This window comes from Micromesistius poutassou, assembly GCF_964030765.1.
Source record: "Micromesistius poutassou genome assembly, chromosome: 21".
NCBI lineage: Eukaryota > Metazoa > Chordata > Actinopteri > Gadiformes > Gadidae > Micromesistius > Micromesistius poutassou.
Genome location: NC_140291.1, coordinates 4,773,846 through 4,795,651, shown reverse-complemented (window position 1 = coordinate 4,795,651; position 21,806 = coordinate 4,773,846). Strand labels below are relative to the sequence as shown.

Genomic DNA, 21,806 nt, shown 5'->3' with positions numbered 1-21,806 from the left:
GTATATGTACGGTACTTTAATTACAAAACAAGACCAGGAAGTAGCGTTGCTGTTGGTGGCTAGTTCACTTCCTGTTTGCTGATGAGGATCTCCAGGAGGCGGAGCTTAGCCTTGAGCTGCTTGTACTCCTGGTACTCCTCCGACATGGGCGTGCGGTCCTCCTTCTGGCACGTTCTGTGAGCAATAAACACACAGACTTAGGTCAGTCAGAACCAACAGACAGCAACACGACTGGTTCTCAGCCACAAAAAAATATTAGTTCCCTCGTTTATGCAAACAACATATATTTTTTCGACCAATGAGATTGCTCGAAAAAAAACAATTTTTTTTCCATATAAAAACATTCCGAACAGCTAGAATATTTTATTTTTATTAATTTATGAAAAAAATCTTTTCACATCCAACAGTAAAATAGTAGTGGTAATGAAAAACGAGTCTGACGAATCAGGCTTCAGAGCACTCTGCTCTGAGGTCAGCGCTTCTGGGTGCAGTCTAGCATTGGGCGGTCGCTCACCTTCCGGTCTGCCTGTAGAACTCGTCCTCAAACTCCCTCAGGCCTTTACGGATCCTCTTCTTCTCTACCCGCGTCTCACGCAAACTCAGCACCAGCTCCGACCTGCGGCGTCAGAAATAGTTTCATAAAAAATCCTAAAATCAGGTAATGCGATGTAGTTACAATCTACTATCCAGTAAGTCCTAATTCAATGTAGGTACTTTCAATGTATTGACAATAAATTATCTTATCTTATTATTTTTCATTTTATAATCCAATATTATTTATTAGAAACAAAGAATAGTTTCACTTGTTTCAGTACAATAAGACAAACACATGTAATCCCATAGATATCTCTGTTAAACGTGTTACTACATGCATATTAGCTATGTATGTGTCATGGTATGAGCTGCTATAGAGGGTAGATCAATTCTGATTGGTTTCCTCGTTATGGAAAACCAATAGATTGGTCACGTTTGACTTTTTCCAGTTAGGTGTCCTCATGGTGACATGATGTGTACCTGGACGCTTCGTGGAGATTTATGACCGTGATGGGGGACTTCTCGCGTACGTCCTTCACCTCCACTATGGGAGACACTAAGGCCGGGTCACTGTCCCGGTCGCTGTCCTCCTCATTGGCCGCTTGCCACGTCACTCTGCAAGGGGGCGGGACCGGTTGATGGTGGTTGGTGTAATCTTCATCGGAGCCCTCTTCCTCCTCCTTACCATGACGGAGAAAGATGACACATTATTTATTCTGTTGTTTTATACTTGAATTGCATCTACATTTACACATATATAGGATTCACAATCTGAATTTTTTACCCGTTGACATGTTGAAGATTAGTTTTAGTTTTCATTGTCACAAAGGATGTAACATGGTTGAAAGGAAGTGACATTTAGTTGCAGGAAGTGACATAACTCACAGACGACACTTAGAAAATGTATTAGAAAAAATTATAATTAATAGCTATAAGGTTACAATGAGCATCTTACTATGGTAGTGATGGTGGTGGGGCTGGCACACAGGAGACGCTTGATCATCTGGTATCTGTCATAGAGAGGCTTTACCAGGTTCCTCCCCTGCTTAGAACCCTGGAGGAGATATAGAGAGAGAGAGACAGAGAGAGACAGAGGGAGAGAGAGAGAGAGAGAGAGAGAGACAGAGAGAGAGAGACAGAGGGAGAGAGAGAGAGAGAGTGAGACATGATGTTAATATGAGTTATATAACAGGAAAAAAATATAAAAAGGATGGGAAGAAATGACATAAATGTAATAAAATAAATATATCAAGTAAAAAAATGTAACATTTGTCTTTCAGTTCAGTTTTGGGCTCAAATGCATTTTTGTTGTTGTTTTGATTGTCTGACTTCATGACTCAATATTATTGTGATGTGAGGTCTGCAGGTCTCCCTCACCGGTCGTCCGTGGAGACTCTCGAAGTACAGGAGACATTTCTGCAGCGTGATCTTCTCCAGCACCATCTGGCCCTGGGTCATCTCCTAGAGACCCCGCACACACAGGGTTAGCATGGTACACACACACACACGCACGCACGCACGCACGCACGCACGCACACACACACACACACACACACACACACACACACACACACACACACACACACACACACACACACACACACACACACACAGTAGGAGCACACACAATACCCAGAGCATACACATGGGACACACACACGGCACGCATTAGGAGCACGCACAGTACACAGAAAATACTCATGGGACACACACGGAACATGCAAACAGAAACAAAACATAATACAGGCACATATAGACAATCACACACACACAAGCACACGTACACACAGATAGAGAGACACACAGAAGACACACAGCAATCGCACAGAACATACACAGAAAGCCACACAGACGTCACACACACAAACACACAATATAGAAATGTACACAAGCATTTATGTGACTACATACACACTTAAGCTATGTCACACACAAACAGCAGACATTCATATTTTGTTTGGTTTTTTACCTTCATATTGTCAGGCAAGCCCAACGTCTGTCTCTTTTCTTGTAGCCTTCCGAATAGTGACTCAACCGTTTCCTCCAATGTGGGTTTGTGTTGCTCTGGCTCCCCCTGCTGGCTAGAACCGCACCTGCAGCACAAGATCAAAAGTGAATCAACAGTGAATAAATACAGTATCATCAAATTACAGATGCATCATGGTTGGATTGTGCATTTATCAAAGTTAAAACTACGGAACAGACAAAACTAAAGTTTAAAGATAGATTGCAAGTGCACTACATGGAGCAGGTCAATAAATATAATTGGGTGATATATAATAAGTAAAATTAAGTTGCTTTAATCTTTCATGTAAGAAGCAAGTGTTGTGTTATAGTGTATAGTGCATCGTGTATAGGGATTGTACAGCAAAATGCATCATGGGATTTTTCGTTGGCGAATTTTCAGAGGACAACAGATTTGTAGTACTGTAAAATCCTAGATCAACCTGAACATACAATAACCCAGGCTAATGAAAACTTTGTTTGGCCACGTCTCACCTAAGAAACCGTTCTGCCATTTCAAACACAACAACATAAGTCCAACACACTAAGTAACCTTTCAAAGCTCTTAAGCTTCCAAAATGGAGGTGTTCATTACGAGGTGGCAGTGCGATGTACAAGGCCTTTAATAACACGAGGGCTACCTGGAGAGCTGGGTGGAGTCCCCAGCTGTTCCCTCGGGGCCCAGGTCGTTTGAATCAAAAACAGAATGTCTCAGCTTCATCTCTAGCAGGAAGATACAGCACCCCAAGAGGACAGATGGAAGAAAACATTGTGTTATTCATATTACATTTTTACAATTGATTCAAATAAATACATCAGCAGTCAAGCATGTCAAATAATGATGTCATACTTTTCTGTCATAGACATATTTAAAATATGAATTATAAATGATTCACCAATCATTTTGTTAAAATTCTACCTAACCACAATAATTCATATTCATTACTTCATTATTCAATTAAAGTAAAAAATTACAAAATGCATTTTTTATGTTTGTTTTGGTCAACAAAATAAAAAACATTATTAAATGAGGGAAATAAAGATTTGGCTTAATAAACAAGATAATATAATAAGCTGACATTGACTTTGACTGTGTTGATGAGTGATAATTCCTTCCTACCTTTGAGCTGTTTGCGAGACTTGGCCAGGTCCAACATCACCTTCACCATCTCAGGGTTGGCATTTTTGTCGTTGTAGGACGGCTAAAACACAAAAACAACAGGATAAGCAAATTAATGAAACAGAAAAACAAAGCGGGAGACTGAACTCAAGACTATTGCGCTACTATTTCTATTTAAATACAATATTGAAACATATTGAATTTATTTCTACAAGAAACATTAGGCCAGTGAACTCTCAAAACACATAAACCAGTTTGAAAGTACTAGGCAACTATTTAACCTTTTTCCTAAAGGAACCCGATCTGTGTGGCAGTAGTGTGCTTCTTACAATATTTCTCAATTACTTATTATTTTATATGTTTGTAATTACCCTGATCATCTGTGTCATCCAATACTATCATCATTATATGTATTCTCATTCTAACCCAGTCTTCTTGCAATACCAATGCATTTCCAGCAGAGGGTGCTAAACCAATGGTCAAAAATACATGTGTTCAGAGATAAACATAACACAGCATTTGTTGGGGATTCCCCCAAGCATGAACCTGTTGACTCCACAGCTCTGTGATCAAAGACTGCACACCTTGTAGTTCATTTCCTGTTCGAAGCGTTCCTCGAAACGGCGGACTTTCTTCTTCAGGGTGCCGATGTGTCGGGTGAGGAGAGGAACGGAGGACGGAGACACCACCGCTGGACCCTCGGTCCGCTCGCGACCCCTTGCCCTGAAAAGAAAGGAGGTCAGAGGTCAGAGATCGTCATAGTTCTACCACTCCTGCTCTTCCTCTCCTCTCCTCCTCTTCATCTCACCACTGTTATGAAGTTAGGCTTGGGCTGTAGCTAGAGTCAAATATATATCAGAAAAGTATGAATGCGGTGAAATATAACATGTCATTTATTTAAACTAGATTTTAACATATATGGATTGGGTTAGGGTTAGTGGAGTATAATAAAAGTCTGGGATTTTTATTATACTCTTTTATTCAGACTTTTATTAAGGAGAGTCTGGGTCTATGCATGGCTGCAATGGAAGAGATGAAAGCTATTCAAACTCCTTTATCACAAAGTCATTTAGCCTTAATTAGTGTCACTGCATTTCATGCACAAATGACTCCATACTAGAGGACATGTGTGCAAAAATGAGCAAGAGACACACACACACACACACACACACACACACGCAGACAAGGCGGACAGACACAGAGACACACACAGAGACACACACACACACACACACACACACACACACACACACACACACAGACACTCAGGGACGGACACAAACACACACACACACTCAGATCTAGATAGTCAAATCATGTTATAACTAGTATAACTAGCCCTGGTAGAAGCAAATTAGCTGCATCACAGTGTATTAAAATTCACAAAGGCAAGAGGAACCAAAGACGAAAATAGAATACAAAATATCAAGCCGGGGGGCGGTTGCAATGAAACCGAAATTCTTTAGTCGCTGCGCTGGAGCGGAAAGTCATGTGATCACCTGAGGGGCTGTTCTGAACACCATTGTGATGAACCTGTTGTCCACCAGACATGGCCTCTGGCAGTGCCGGAAATACACAGATGGACAGACAGACAAAGAGCAACAAAGTGAGAGAGAGAGAGAGAGAGAGAGAGAGAGAGAGAGAGAGAGAGAGAGAGAGAGAGAGAGAGAGAGCGAGAGAGCGAGAGAGAGAGCTATTCAGACAGCCACACAGATTTACATACAGACAGAAGGTCAGCCAGAGAAACCACCAGAAAGACAGTGAGACAGACAGACAGACAGAAAGACACACAAACAAACAAACAGAGGGAAGTGAAAGAGAAAGAGCGCACGTGAAAGAGAGTTAAGTTAAGTTATCCTTTATTGTCCCTTTTTAGGGGAAATTCTTCCTCTGCTTTTGACCCATCGGGGAGCCGGTGAACACACACACACTTGCACATACACACAAAGAGGAGTGACCTTTCATAGGAGTGAGGAGAGACAGAAAGATAGCTACACAGCTATACAGACAAGTTACATGGACAGAAAGACAGACAGACAGACAGACAGACAGACAGGCAGACAGGCAGACAGACAGGCGGGCCAGACACTCACAGCATGTACTGCTGGGCGCAGGGCGGCGAGGGCGCGGCCTCCGGGTCGGAGTTGAACCTCAGGCTGTGGCCGGAGCAGCGCGGAGAGGGCAGCGGGCTGTGGCCCCCGCCTATCAGGTGGAGGAGGGCCCCCGCCCCTGCGTCCGCCTCCCCTCCCCCGCCTCCTCCTCCTTCCCGCCCGTCCTCCCCTCCGTAGACCGCCAGCACCCCCCCGAAGTCGCCGCTCGCCCCAGGCATGCCGCCGCCGCCGCCGCGCTGGGGGGAGTAGGGCGAGGGGTGGGGGCTGGGCGGTGGGGTGAGGGGGTGCAGAGGCTGGAGGGACGGGTGGTGGTGCTGCTGCTGGTGGTGCTGCTGCTGCTGCTGGTGGGCATGCAGAGGCGCGAAGGGCTGGTGCTTGGTGGACTGTGGGGGTCGGGTGTAGACCGTCAGCGACTCTGAGGTAGAGAAGAAACAGCACCACACACACAGAGACAGTGTTGCTGTTAATCACTATTATTCTTTAGCGGATATTTCTGGCATAAGCCACTCTCCAGTGAATTCGGATCCAGGTCATAGAGGTTAGGGTAGGGAGGCTGCAGATACAGGGGATCGAAGCAAGTACCTTTTCGAGTCGGGAGTTGGACATCCATGTCGCGGGCTGTGCTATTGGCTTCCCCCAGTATTTAGAACATCATCAGGGTTAGGAGTTCGATTCCCACTAGAGCCACGACATGCTACAACATGTATGCACTCACAATACTGTAAGAAGCTTTGGATGGAAGCATCCATCAGATAGCGTATATTATCAGCAGCCACTGATGTGAGCAGACTGCTGTCAGCACAGCACAGATACCTTTTAGACAGCCTTTAGTGTTATGTAATCACAAGTAAACAAGGAGCAGGTAGGTTAGGTCTAATAGACGGCAGTCTACTTGAGTGGATTAAGGCATTACTTTTTAATAAAAAGAATTGGCACAGAACTCCTACAGATATCCATGGCATGTATTTGCTTGTTTTCTGTGGAAACTAGATCATGCAGCAGCAAACCTGGCAGTTGCTCCGATATTAGTTGCTCTCAGCCTCACTTAGAATTTGCTATGAAATCAATATTCTGTGTAATCTTCCACATATAGAGTTACCCTGCCTGGCTGACAGTACCATAACAATACTCGCGCTATGCCAAGTAAAAATATAGATATAAATAACACATACATAATGATGATTACATAGACGGCAACCCTAGAAAAGCTATGTCAGAAAACCGAAAGACTACACAACTGTTTGGCACACGGTGCTTTGCAAGACAACGGTCATAACACAGTGACAGAATGAGGAGGACAGGAGGACGATATAGGGTTAGAGGGGAGACTGAGCTGTTGGGCATATTGGAGAGGCTCCGTCAAAAAGCGGTGAGCCTTGCAGTGGCTATGAAGAAGCCCGTCTACCAGAGCAGCATTGAGCCTTGTGGAGGAAGGCTCCTCAGAGGATCCACTGTTAGCGTCGGTGCTGTGCAATCAGCAGCCAGCCCTCACGTGCCATCCTTAGAGTCAGAGTGTGTGTGTGTGTGTGTCTTTGTGTGTGTCTTTGTGTGTATGTGTGTGCGTGCGTGCGTGCGTGCGTGCGTGTTCTATAAATAGCAGAGTAGGCATGGCTCAGCAGACTGCAGTCTGCGGTGGGCACAGGCAGGTGGGTCTTGCGTGAGAGAGGAACAGAGCGGCGCACGCGCCATGCTCCCTGAGACCTGAAATAATGATGACATTTGGTCTCTTCCACTGCTGTCACGCCCTCGACACTTAAATGGTTCGAAATCGTATCCGCAAACTCAGTGTTATATACTTGTATGTCTCCCCCAGGTGCCGCTGTGACGATGTGATTCAACTTCTTTCACTGCACATTCTTTTAGAATTCAAATTTAAAGCCATACTAAATTCAGTGAGTGAAATGATAATGATTGAGCTAGATGTGATTCACATAATTACAAAAATGTTTATATAACTGCTGGTTTTGAATGCATTTGCAATGTTTCCCCTTCAAGGTTTTGATTCACATCAAAACAAAACCACATTTGCATTTAGTCGTTCGGTAGTTGCTTTCATCCAAAGCGATGGAGAGTGAGGTAGAGAAGCACAATGAAAGCATATCATCAACAATGGAGCAGCTACCAAAGTTGCTAGTTCCTAAAAAAGACAGAGTGCAGATTGGGTATAGGAATCTGCATACAAAGCTAGCAGAGGTTTTATTTTTCTGGGTAGTCAAGTGCATAATAGGGAGTTAAAATGGGGTCAAATTATTAAGCCTACGTTTTTTAATTCAGATGAGTGAAACCTGTTTGTTTCATTTAAAAATAAAATGAATTGCATAAGTGATATATTAATAAGGTCAACAACAGACACCTGCCAACCTGAGTTCATCAAAGATAGGAGGTTGTGGTATTCTATGTATTGCACGGCAATGTGTAGAATGTGTAGGCTACCATATACTCAAGTGTGTCTGCGCCTTTATGTGCTACGCCTTTCTAAACAAGCACTATATAACGCAGTGAGAAAGAGAGGCTAATGGGAGAATAACAAAAAAAGAGAGAGAGAGAGAGAGAGAGAGAGAGAGAGAGAGAGAGAGAGAGAGAGAGAGAGAGTGAGAGATCAACAGCAAAAACCTAGTTAGGGGATACAGGAATTCAATTAATGGTCTCAGGAAGTTAGTGAACTGAAGGATTGGAAGAGACAAACGACCAATAAAGACGACACAGCTAACTTTTAGTAGAAGTGGACTCAACACAAATGGCCGTCATATTGAACTGTCTCTTATAATAGTGATACTGATGACAGTGATACATAAACCATATTTAAATAATTCAAAACAAGCTCACAAACAGTGTTCGGGGTGGTGAACCCTTCTCCTCTCTGATCTCAGAGGGGATTGAATGGTCTGGCCCGCAGCAAGGAGCTGAACCAAGCCCACATGGGATGAGTGGCACTTTGCTCAACTCCGGTCGCCCAGGGCAACAGGATAACCAGTGCTGTGGAGTGTTGTGGGGTCTTTAGGAGGAGCATGGGGATATGTGTGATGAGATGGCTGCCTATATGTTGTAAATAACATACAAGCAATTTGAGTCCATCTACGACGATGAACAGATGAAGTAGCAATATGTTGATGTCCACTGTGGGCTGATATGTAATGAGTGGATAGGATAAGATAATGAATAGGTGACTGCTGGTTAGGCTGTTTGAAGTGTTCTGGGCTGAAGCCCAATGTCTAGGCTGCCTTTCAAATCTCTGGTGCATGTCTGTAAGTGTGTCTGTGTGTTTCTGCGTCTGAGTGTGTGTGTGTGTGTGTGTGTGTGTGTGTGTGTGTGTGTGTGTGTGTGTGTGTGTGTATGTATGTGATTGTGTGTGTGTGTGTGTGTGTGTGTGTGTGTGTGTGTGTGTGTGTGTGTGTGTGTGTGTGTGTGTGTGTGTGTGTGTGTGTGTGTGCAGGTATGTATAGGTGTGTGTGTGTGTGTGTGTGTGTGTGTGTGTGTGTGTGTGTGTGTGTGCAGGTATGTATAGGTGTGTGTGTGTGTGTGTGTGTGTGTGTGTGTGTGTGTGTGTGCGTGTGTGTATAGGTGTGCGTGTGTGTATAGGTGTGTGTGTGTGTGTGTGTGTGTGTGTGTGTGTGTGTGTGTGTGTGTGTGTGTGTGTGTGTGTGTGCGCAGATGTGAGTGTGTTGGTGTGTGTGTGTGTGTGGGGGGGGGGGGGGGGGGGGGGGGCGTCAAGTCAAGTCAGTATAAGTAAATTTGGATCAGTGTTACAAAACAAAATAAGCTAATGGAAGGTCAAAGTTCAATAAGTTCAAACCATCACTGCAGCCCAAATGTTACAAAAGCCAACACCAACAGCTTTGCCTACTAACTACACCCAATGGACTTTGAAATAATCCACATCCACATAATGTGTCTTTATCAAAATAGATGATTCAATGAAACTAGTGACGTTGATAAGAGCCAGGTGGAGGAGGTGGTGGTGGTGGTGGTGGTGGGTGGGCATAGCCGTAGCAGTGCAAGAAGGAATGAGCGAATAGCCTAAAAATGTAAACGCACCACCAAACGCACGACTGGTGGGATGTTTTCTGGCAAATGCAGAGCAGTCGTGACGAGCAAAGAGAGCGATGTGATGGAGAAACAGAAGGACGTTACAACGCCACACATCAAAAGACACCGTGTCATGACACCCTGTAGTAGCCTACCTGGAGGGCTGTTTTCGTCTGCAGGGCAGCTGTGACACAAAGCCAAAGTATTGCCTTCCTTCTCTCCCCGAACGCCCATGGCACACGAAGAGCGTCCCTGCTCTTTGCTTCCCAGGGGAGGGGGGCTGTCCTCTGGAGACGACCCTAACGACGGGCCGCCTTCCACCTCCAACGCCTGGAGCTTCAACAGGGAACTTTGTAGGCAAAAGCAGAACATGCTTTTAGAGAGTCCACACGACGCCAAGAAGCTAGCCAGTGAACTGCGGGGTAGGGGGTCTTGGATTCAGTTTTGGTGCCACATTGTGTCGGAAACTAGGGCAGTAAGGCAAAGTGGCAGGAGCACTTTCTGATTTTTTGTGATTTTATAATTTAATTGTTGAAGCAACCGACGCTTATGCCGCGGCTTGACGAAACACGCGGGAAAAAACGAGCATGTGGATTTTTTAATCTGCTGATCACGACGGGTTCGTCTCCGGTGGTCATTACTTCTTTCTTTTTTTTTTTTTTTTTTTTACTAAATCCTACATGAAGTGAAATAAAAAATCCTTCTAGTCGAGCCAAGAATAATCCCCCAATTTCATTCGCAATGACAATCCAACAAGCGCGTCTTTCAATAAATCACTCAAGCCACCAGCAAGATCCAATGCAGCTCCATCGCATTTGCGTCAAAGACGCCGTGGCCAGATCCTCTCCGCTCCAATTACACGAATCTAAATATCGCGCGTTTCCTTTTTTTCCATCCCCTCTGTTCTTCATGAACGAATTCCAGTCTTCAGTTCGATTCTGAAAACCACCGGGCGGAATGCACATTAAAGATATCCGTTTTCCTGACGCACGCTCGCTGAATGAATGAATTATTGCGTCTTCTCTGGTTGCCTTCGTGTGACTGCGCGTATGTGGCTACTGGTGATGGTGATGCTAATGCTGCATCGCTCTCCTCCCTAACACTCTCTCTCCCTCTCTCTCTCTATATATATCCAGCCTATCCCTACCTATCTCTACCATCGTGTCCCTCTCTCTCCCCCCTCGGTCCTTGATTATTTATACACCGGTTTGCAGAGGCGAGAGGAGGGGGCGGAGGCAAGTTTGGCGTCACGCACACTGTCCACCGAAAATCTACGTAGGTCTGACTCCTCTGATAGGCGGAGGGGTGGGAGTGGGTAAAGATGCGGTGTGTGAGGAGGGGGGCTATAAGCTAATGGTATGTACGTAATGTATAAGTAGTGAGTGGGTGCAAAATAGGATTGAATCGATATAGAGAGTGGGAAGGAATGTGGAAATGATGAAATTACTAACATGCCGAAGAGGGTGTAAAAGGGATTCTCTGTATTTTTTTTAGTGTTGCCCAACATCAGTAGGAGCTGGGTGCTTCTCGACGTGTGTGTGTGTGTGTGTGTGTGTGTGTGTGTGTGTGTGTGTGTGTGTGTGTGTGTGTGTGTGTGTGTGTGCGCGTGTGTAAGGTGAGTAATAGCCCCGCCCTGGCTCCTTCTCTCATCCTCACTCTCCCTCCCCCATTTGAGCTCGCTCTTTTTTTTTATGAATGAAGCTGCAACCCTAGCCCACACCCTTTACTACACACACAGTCACGCTCACACACCCACACACACACACACACACGGTCGATAGGAGATAGCAGACGGTATATGACGCCTACACATTCGATATAATTTATGCATGATTCCTGTATCTTTGTGTGTGTGTGTGTGTGTGTGTGTGTGTGTGTGTGTGTGTGTGTGTGTGTGTGTGTGTGTGTGTGTGTGTGTGTGTGACGATTCCCATATCTCGGTTGACACAAGCAAATAATGAGGGGAATTATTGAATGCCCTGCTCAAGAGCCACTCTTCATGGCCGTGTCGATGGATGAATGGAGGAGCATGCCGTCCATACCCTACTGCTCTGGCAATCGAACCCGATTAAATCGGTACAGGACTTACATGCACTCAAAGCACAATGGACATGGACATGACATGCTCCTTTCATAAGACAATCATCTTTCATTAGCATCTGTTCCAAGGAGGCACCCTTCTCACGAACGTGTGTGTATGCCTGTGGCTTTCATTTTATATTGTATATTTTTTTTCAAAGAGCAATACGATCCTATTTGTGTGGTTCAGTGGTGTTCCATTACCTATTTAACATTGGGATCAGGGGGAACACCCCAGCTGACTGGCCGTAGCAGGAACATGAATATTGATGTGGTGCAGAGGGGAGCCGCTGTGTGATGGAGAAAACATCCTCCCATATCCCACATATGTCGGGATGAGTCATCGCTCAGCACACTGCTTTCCTCTGGGCGATCTGCCTCTGCATCTCTCTCTCTCTCTTCCCCTCTTCCCCTCTTTGTCTCTCTCTCTCTGTCTCTCTCTCTCTCGCGCGCGCTCTCGCTCTCGCTCTCTCTCTCTCTCTCTTTCTCTCTCTCTCCCTCTCTCTGCCTCTCTTGCTCTCCGTGACTCTCCTCCTGGCTGACGCAGGTCGACGCAAGTTGCTGCTGCACAGAACACACACTAGAGGACGTCCATGAGAGCACACGGCACGCACACACACACACACACACACACACACACACACTAAAGCACATACACACACAGCTACCCGCCTAGCACACACGCCCGCACACACACACTTGCATGCACGTGCAGTAAATCACATCCACAGGAGCAAACAGAGCTACCATCCTTACACACACACACACACACACACACATACACACATACACACACACAGACACACACACACACACACACACACACGCACAGTACTTCATTAAAGCACATCCACAAGAGCAAACATGGAGTTCCCTGCCTCCCAAACACACACACACCCTCAAACACACATACACATTTGCACACACATGTGCTTGTGTGTGGGTGTGTGAGTGTGTGGTGATGCACGCTGCCCTGCGGTGGGAGTGATAGTGGGGACTGGATATGAGGCGAGAAAATTAAAGCAGAGAACCTCTTTCTTTCCCCCACATAATTTCATACTTTCTTTCAGAATAAGGGAGAGCAAGACAGAGACGCCCGCATGCAGAGGCAGAGGAGAGGAACCAATAGAAAGCACTGTTTCCTCTGTCTACACTCTCACACGATATAGCATTGTTTGCTTATATTATTCTGAAGGGATGCAATATATGTGATGAAATATAACATACTTTAAACGTTGCAGACATAATAAGCGATAACGTTGTGAACCAACCAATACCTCAAACGAAACATGTAAGAGCAATTACAAAGGAATGTACTGGAATATTTCTGAGATATTGTCAGGGTACAGTCAGTTTTATTTACATTTATATTTACGTTTACATGCACAGCGTAATCCGATTAAAGCCATAGTTCGACTATGCTCCGAAATTGGACAACTGCAATTGTCCGGGAATACATGGCGGTGAGTAAATCGATTCATTGGCCGAAGCGTGTCATGCCCCGGTACGATAGGTGGCGCTGTGCCCATTTTAACTAGCGGTAATAGAGCCACCGGTTGACCTCTTTACGTCACCAGCAACAAGGCGGCATTCAGGCGGCATTCGAGAAAGATGTTTTCAGTAGACAGCTGTCAGTTCACTTCGGGTCCATATCATTTCTCCGACGCTCTATTGTTCCGACCTCTCGGCCGTATGCGGACTCCTCCGGCTGCTCTGCTCTGCTCTAAAATGACATGCGCAATACAGTTATTGAGGATTTACATTTTCCAATCCATGAACTAAATCAAATTTACCACTTTTGATTCAAATGGCTTCAGACGGTCACTCTGGCTTGAAAACCATAAACCCTCTAGGCGCAGTGCAACATGCCATAAATGTATACAATGTAATGGATTTTTTATTGACTTCTCCCCTGACCCAGTTCTGCTAGGCTGTAAGTGATGGGGATTTGAAGAGAGAGACAGAAGAGAGTATTAAACCTCACTGAGAGAAAAATGCACACTTTTGACCTCTGATAAAATTGCACTGCCTTATTTATTTCTGCCAGGTGTGTGTGTGTGTGTGTGTGTGTGTGTGTGTGTGTGTGTGTGTGTGTGTGTGTGTGTGTGTGTGTGTGTGTGTGTGTGTGTGTGTGTGTGTGTGTTTCAGCGCTCCTGGAAGCAGTCTACCCCCAGATGGCGCTATTGAGGGCATTGGAGCCAGGGCTAATTAACCAGATGCAGAGCACCTGAGGAACAGGTTGAGAAGCAGGGCTTAAATATCCTGCTTCCCCACTTGTTCAGGGATCTCCCAGCCATGTGGCGCGCATGCGGAGGGACTGGTCCTCCCGGATGTCGGGATTCCACCCGGAGGAAGTCCTCCCAGGTTTTGGGTTTTTTGTAAAAGACTTTTGATTTTGGAATAAACGTGCCTTTTTGGCTTTTGGCCAGCTAAGTCGTGTCCTTTTTGGGGAGGAGGCGGTTCACTCGCCGTGTGCCTGTGTCCTTTCTCTCATTTTCTATCAATCCAGAACGTTCTACATTGTGCATAACTGGAAGGGATTTGCTGGGTTTGTGTTTATAAAGCCCACTAGGCACATTTATTTGTTGGCCTGGCCATGTGGCCAATAACATATTTTATAATTACATTTAAAAAGTGGGAAAAGCTTTAAATGTGACTGAAATATTGTACAGTCCACTAAGTTCCCAAATGTTGTTTAAGAGTTTTGATTTCAAGAGTGAAGAAAAGATAAAACATTTCAAAAAACACTTTCTGAGCCCATCATATCATAGATATAGGCCTACTACAGGGTTTGCGAACGTTTATTAGTTTGACCAATTTTTAGGTAACTTTTTTTCTTTTTATTAGCCCTCTTGGCCTAGCACTTGACCTAGCACAAGTCATGGGACAGGAAAGCATAGGGAAAATATTCACCTAATATTTAATATGTAGCCTACATTGAATTTGAATTCAAGCAGTTGCAATAGTCGACTAGAGATTTTAAGTGAGTTAAGTAAAACAATTAGTCAGTTGGTAACATTTCAGTTCCACTATCAGTGAAGAGAGAATAGAACGTTTCAAATATGTGACATAATTAAATGTTCATTGCTCAATTATTTGTTAAAACTGTAGCAAATGTCTTCCTTGAGTTGAGTGACTTGAAGAATAATCACACATTCCATGGCGCCACTGCACATTCGTAAACGTCATCAGTATGCGACCACCGTGTGAGAAAGGCGGAGGGAAAGCCGATTTCAGGATTAAACTGGGATTATAGCTAAAAGCACATTGCTAGACGCTTTAAAATACCGGATCTGTTTAAATCCAAAATCCACGAAATATGTCTCAAAGAAATTCGCGAAAATGTAAGCAGCTAATATAACTGTACTAGCATGTAATTAGGCGGATCGCTAGCACTTGACAACGACGACGACGACGACACAACAACCCTGGTTTCCTTGACAACGGTGCGGAAGCTAGACAATTCCAATATAGAGATAACCTTACAGTACATTTATTCACTGGCATTCTTTGAGACACAAGTTGGCGGATTTATAAAAGGCTATACACACATTACGGTTGGACTAAAAAAAAACAAAACATGTCTTCAGGGGCCGAGATGAACGCCGAATCGAGTAAGTGGCTGGACGCTCATTACGATCCGGTGGCGAATCTCTATACGTTCTCATCGTGTATCGACCTCGCTGACCTAAACGGGGACGGGGAGAACAGACTGGTGATCGGAGATCTGGGAACGGGCTCCTCCAACATGAAGCTGAAGGTGTACCGTGGGACAGCGCTGATGAGTGAGAACACACTACTGGATCTGCCCACTGGCTTGGTGTCATTTCTCATGGACCTCCACGAACCCCGTATCCCTGCTATTGCTGTTGCCTCTGGTCCTTTTATCTATGTTTACAAGAACCTCAGACCCTACTTCAAATTCACACTACCAAGCCTTGAGATCAATGCTCTGGAACAGGTGCGTGACTACACACCTATACCTATACCTATACCTACCACACCTATACATTATATCGTGTAACCTCTAATCTGGTGTGCGTTCAATAATTTCTTGTTCTTGTGTTGGGTTCCCTGGTTAAACCCGTTATATTGCTTTTTTGCTAAGAAAAGGCCATAAATAACATTAGATTTCGTCTACTGGTCTCTGATTGCATGTCAACAATCTCTCGGCCCTTTCACCTCCGACCTCCGACACCTGCAGGACGTGTGGCAGCAGGCGAGGGAGGGGCAGATCGATCCGCTGGCGTTGAAGGAGCTGCTGGAGGGCATCCGCGACACGGCTGACGTCCCGCTCTCAGTGCGCTCCCTGCGGTACCTGGGGCTGGAGACCCAGGACATGGAGGAGTTTGTGAGCCTGCACAAGCAGCAGCCCATACGAAGACAGGTAATGGCTATAGCATGAGGTGTATTCGCTCTATTGAGTGTACGGATTAGGGTTCGAAGCGTGATATCAACAGTATCTTTAGGCATCCCAAACCACTGCCCGCATCAAGTGTCAAACTTCACTGTGGATCCCTTTGGATAGAAGAAGGGTCTGTTTTTATGAATGTAATTGTAACGCATCCTCTTCACATTTTGGCCAAAAGACTACAACCAGGTGGACTGTTTTCTGGGTGTCAGTAAAGTTGGGGTTTTAACTTTGTGTGTGTGTGTGTGTGTGTGTTGATGGGCAAAATAGCCTAACGAGCACATCACATGACATGTATATTACGAATATAGTTAACTCTTGTTCTAACTTAACAAACATATCACATGTACATTACGAATATAGTCAGCTTTTTTTTCAGGTCAAGGCCTGAGCCGGAGGCCGCATGTCCCAACTAGGGGAGATGCTGGAGACTCAGACAATGCACCACACATTCGCAAGAACAGGAGTCTGCTGATAATATTCGGCCACAACTCAGGGTCAAGATACCCCTCGAGAAGCCATCGCACCTGGTTAGAAACACAGAAGACACTCATAAACGATATCAGAGCCCAGAGGCTCAAGGTCAAGCTAAACATCCAGAAACACACACACCAGCCTAAACGCACACACTTCGTTGGGAGGGAAAATACAGCATAAGACTGTACCACACAGAACACCTCATGCTCTTCTGAAGCAGAACTTCCACGGAGGCGAAGCTCCAGACGACCTCAGCGCTGTTAGGGACTTAGAAAATATTAGATCTCCCACGCTTTATGAATCTGTATCACCTTTGCTACTTTACTCAATAAATCCGAGGCCCTCGTGCTGACAGACTTTATTACCTCTCCGTCTCATTTTATCTGGTCAAGTAACTAGACAGACTGTTTTTCCCAACAGTGTGTGTGTGTGTGTGTGTGTGCAGACTGTGATCACGTGCATTGGGACACTGAAGAAGAGCTCGGCAGATGAGGACGGGGTCAGCTGTCTGGTGATTGGCACGGAGAGCAACGACGTGTACATCCTGGACCCCGAGGCCTTCACCATCCTCTCTAGGGTAGGCGGTCTGGGTCTGGGTCTGTCGGGGGTCTAGGTCTGGGTCTGTCGGGGGTCTGGGTCTGCCTGGATTCCGGGTCCGTCTAGGGTCTGGGTCTGTCTGAGGTCTGGGTCTGTCTATGATCTGGGTATATTTTCCCATTCCACTTTCAGCCTCAGTCGTATACTGGATTGTCCCCTGCTTCTTGAGCACCAAAGTGCCCTTTTAGAAATCATAGTCATATTCTCTTGCTTGTGTATTGATCTCCAGCTGTCGCTGCCCAGTGCTCCCACCATGATGGACGTGACGGGCCAGTTTGACGTGGAGTTCCGCATCACGGTGGCCTGTCGCAACGGAAACATCTACATCCTCCGCAGGTACACCCATCACTTTATCAATCACCTGTGCAGGGGCATGTAAAGGTGTATCGGGTGCAGAGGAAGACAAAGTGATACATAGGGACTGGGAGGAATCTGTTTGTGGGCCCCATCCCCCCGTGTAATTTATAAAAGGATGTCATTATGCTGTGAGGTCAGTACTGTACTCTCCTTGTAAAGTGTCCTTCAGGAGAACATAATCACATACTTTATTATGTTCGCTCTCTCATAATGACCTTCGTAAAGTACAGTATATACAGTACTGAGTCATTCATAAAGAATTGTGAAATCATTGTAAATACTTTCAGAACATGACTTCGAAAATGTGATTGCTGTTTTATCGTTGGACTCTTGGGTACTTAAATCCATTTTGGAAGGCTTTTTAACTGCATTTTGATGGTATAGGGCCTGCATTTATACAGCGCTTAGCTAACCAGTGAGGCCACTCGCATCGCTTTTAAAACATTTTAAGCCATGTGTGCCTGTGGGTATTGTGCAGATCGCTAGTTCACACAATAAAAATATGCACACTACAGAATGCAGCAATGTCTGCCCTCAGGGCTTCCTGCCAGAAAGTGAAAGGAAGGGATCAACCAGTTCATCTGGAGCCCTCCAGGCTTGGGGTCGAGGCCCCCCTGACCCGTAGCTAGGAGAAGCTGGGCAGCGCACCGGACGATAGCTCTACTTCCTGCACTCATTTTGAGGTTCCCTCCCCTCTGCAGGGAATCTTCCAAACCCAAGTACTGCATCGAGCTGTCCTCCCACCCCGTGGGGCTGGTGAGGGTCGGCAAGAATGTGGTGGTGGGCTGTGCCGAAGAACGACTCCACGGGTTCACACAGAAGGTACCGGTACTTTGTACTGCCCTTTGAAGGCACACATACAATGGAAGAAAGAATGCACGGAAACCCAAGCGAGAATATCAATGCAAAGCTTTTGTTTACTCAGCATGTTAGTGTTATTCAGTTTGTTGCGGAGTGTGGAACGAGCAGCCAGGCGTCACGACAACATTTAACAGCCGTTCGGTTTCTCTCATCACAAGCTGAGCATGTAGACCACACAGACGCACAGAGAGAGAGACAGCGTGGGCGTGTGCCACCCAGCAGCCGGTGGCTGTAACCACCTCCTCCTCTCCTCCTCCTCTCTCCAGGGCAAGAAGCTGTGGACGGCCCAGCTCCCGGCCCCCATCACCACCATGGCCACCATGGACCTCCCCACCCGGGGCTTTCAGGCCGTGCTGGTGGGCCTGGCCAACTGCGAGGTGCACCTCTACCGGGACAAGAACCTGGTCAGCACCATCAAGAGCCCCGACGTGGTCACCGGCCTCCGCTTCGGCCGCTACGGCCGCGAGGACGGGGCGCTGGTCATGACCACCAAGGGCGGCGGCCTGGCGGTGAAGATCCTGAAGCGCACGGCGTCGTTCGACGAGCGCGACGCCGCCCCGGGCCCGCCGCCGGCCCAGAGCGTGCGGCTCAACGTGCCCAAGAAGACCAAGCTGTACGTGGACCAGACGCTGCGGGAGCGCGAGCACGCCACCGCCATGCACCGCGCCTTCCAGATGGACCTGAGCCGCGTGCGTCTGGCGGCGGCGCAGGCCTACGTCAGGGCGCTGGAGGCCAGCCTGACGCCCATGTCGGCCAACCCGGCGGCGCCGCTCAAGCTGAACGCCGTGGTGCAGGGGCTGGGCCCGGCGTTCAAGCTCACGCTCAACGTGCAGAACACGGCCGCCAGCCGGCCCATCCTGAACCTGACGGTGAGCTTCCTGTACGACGGCGGGCTGTACAGCATGCGGACGCCCTACTTCCGGATCCCGCTGCTGGTGCCGGGCCTGGTGTACCCCTTCGAGACGCTGGTGGAGTGCACCAGCGACAAGGGCATCTCGGACGTCATCAAGGTGTTCGTCCTGCACGACGGCAAGACCGCACCGCTGCTGACGGCGCACATCAACATGCCCGTCAGTGAGGGGCTGGCGCTCGAGTGAGATGCAACGGCGGTGCTCGGACGGACACACACACACACTCACACTCACACTCACACACACACCTTATACTTATACCGATACTTATCGGTACTTATACCGATACTTACGGGTATGAGGTATTCCAGCACCTTCAAGGATCAGGGCCGTCACATTGCAGTGACTGGCCGGCACTGATTTGATGTCACCATGAGGGTTTTAAAGTGTTTCGACCAACGCGTAGATGTTTACCGTCAAGTCAATACATTTAGGAATTGTCAAATGTCCATGCGATTCACACCATACACATTTGAACGACGCATAACATTTGAGTTATGTTGAATACAGTGCATTCATTATTTCTTATTTATTTGGTTTAGTTGCTTTTTTCTATTCGAAAAATTGACACGCCAGACTTTGGATAGGTCCTTATTTCCACCATTGAGGGCTTACCGTTGAATGTAATTCTCCCTGATGAAGCTACCTACTCTTCCAAAATCACTGTGAACCGTACAAATGTAAAGTTACTATATAGAAAATATAATTATCGTAATCTAATTACATTTTAATGATATAATGTAATAACTTTGAGTTTAGGACGGTTTGTCAAAATGAAAGAAGTTATGTTGTTTTTTTTAGAATCAACATGTGATGGATCTAGTATTTTTTTTTAAAAATCCATAAATAGGTGATGTATTGTTATTCTATGTTTCAATATACGGTATATAAAGTTAAGGAAAATTATTCATTCCATCTGTTGTGTAGGAGTGCACAACCAAAGTATAATAAAGTTTGTTTTGCAACCAAAAACTCAGGGAATAAATACTGCTAGTTAGCTTGCTGAAAAGTTAAATAAAATAAATATCTATTTAAACACATTCCGAGAGTGTATGTAAAAATTCTATTCAGACTTGTTTTTGCATCTTTCTCCTTATATTGCCAAAGAGAAAAAAATTAGCCCAACTTTTCTTTTACTCCATTCATAACTTACCCATGTCATGTTTGATTATGAAGTTAAATATTATAAGTCCAGTAATGCTGTTGGAACTTTAATCATTTATTGTTTTATTCAAGTTATCTTTTCATAGTTGTATGTTAGACAAGCAATGAAGCCTGGCTAACAAGGGCTTCCCTTGAGCTGGTTGTGTTACACATATTATTTAAATATAGTATTCTTCAAACAGAAATTCCAAAACTTTAAACCAGTCATAAAAAAATACATAACAACGACATGAAAGCTAACTCTGAATCCCACACACATGCTTCAAAGAAAGAACTGAAGACATGAACTCAGCGGTTCCTCTTAACACTGCGGTGCCATTGGCTCTAGATCTTAGGAGACTGTGGTGAGCTCGTCATCACATAAGCCCACTTCCTGTCCGCATGGAACATCCAAGGACCCCAAATTAAAACCGACTGTCTCATTGTGTAAGTCTATTTGAGGAAGTTGGGACTAACATCCGTTCAAAAGGTGTTCAGTGCTGCTTCTACCAGACATCATCACTAAACATACATAAACAGTTGTGTGTCCATTGTCCCTGGGAAAGAAGAGAATCACTTCATCATATAGTACAACTTTTTATTTTAAAAAAGAATGTTGAAAACCCCTAAACATAAAACCAACAAATATATTGCCAATGTGTGTCATCATAGCATATATCATTGTAGGTACAATTCACTTTTTATTTCAAGTAACACCTTGGGATTCCTTTATCAAACAACTAACAGATAGACTAACTAGTCTAACTAGCTCTTTGTCTGTGTGAGATGGTAAACGTGCCCTCATTGACACACTACCAAACTCACAACCAACTCAATGAACTTTAGGACACCCAAAGAACAGAGCATAATAGCACACACAGACAAAGAGGTCCTTCATCTGTTGAGTTGTTTGATTTCAATCCATCATAAAGTTCAGTCTTGAAAACTTTTTGAAAACTCAATGATTTGTACGTTGAATTGACAACAATTAAACAGAATAGATTTGTTTCTGGGTCTTTTTTCCTTTCTTCCAAACTACAATGTCTGAGAGACGTTTTCCAGAAGATATAAAGACTTGTTTCTACTCCAAGACACGTTGCCTCATATCCAACCCCCTCACAATTATCACTGTGGGGTAGATAGGGTACAAAAACATGCACAAATATATATATACA

At 45.5% G+C, this 21,806-nt stretch overlaps 2 protein-coding genes across 2 annotated transcripts; one reads left to right on the top strand and one right to left on the bottom strand.

The window, feature by feature from the left end:
* Positions 1-59: 59 nt before the first annotated feature.
* LOC311366779 (protein FAM13C-like) lies at positions 60-10,167 on the bottom strand (the record flags this gene model as incomplete). The annotated part of the gene is made up of 11 exons (XM_084485562.1): positions 60-174; positions 515-616; positions 1,015-1,214; positions 1,490-1,588; positions 1,912-1,995; positions 2,504-2,627; positions 3,180-3,261; positions 3,659-3,740; positions 4,243-4,381; positions 5,752-6,184; positions 9,951-10,167. The coding sequence occupies 11 exons, from the start codon at positions 10,165-10,167 to the stop codon at positions 60-62; spliced, it is 1,677 nt and encodes a 558-aa protein (XP_084341688.1).
* A 4,940-nt stretch (positions 10,168-15,107) lies between these two features.
* Positions 15,108-19,803, top strand: bbs1 (Bardet-Biedl syndrome 1). The gene is made up of 6 exons (XM_084486030.1): positions 15,108-15,835; positions 16,079-16,261; positions 17,208-17,339; positions 17,589-17,695; positions 18,418-18,538; positions 18,844-19,803. Exons 1-6 carry the CDS (start codon positions 15,455-15,457, stop codon positions 19,672-19,674), a joined length of 1,755 nt encoding a protein of 584 aa, XP_084342156.1. The 5' UTR covers positions 15,108-15,454; the 3' UTR covers positions 19,675-19,803.
* Positions 19,804-21,806: the final 2,003 nt, after the last annotated feature.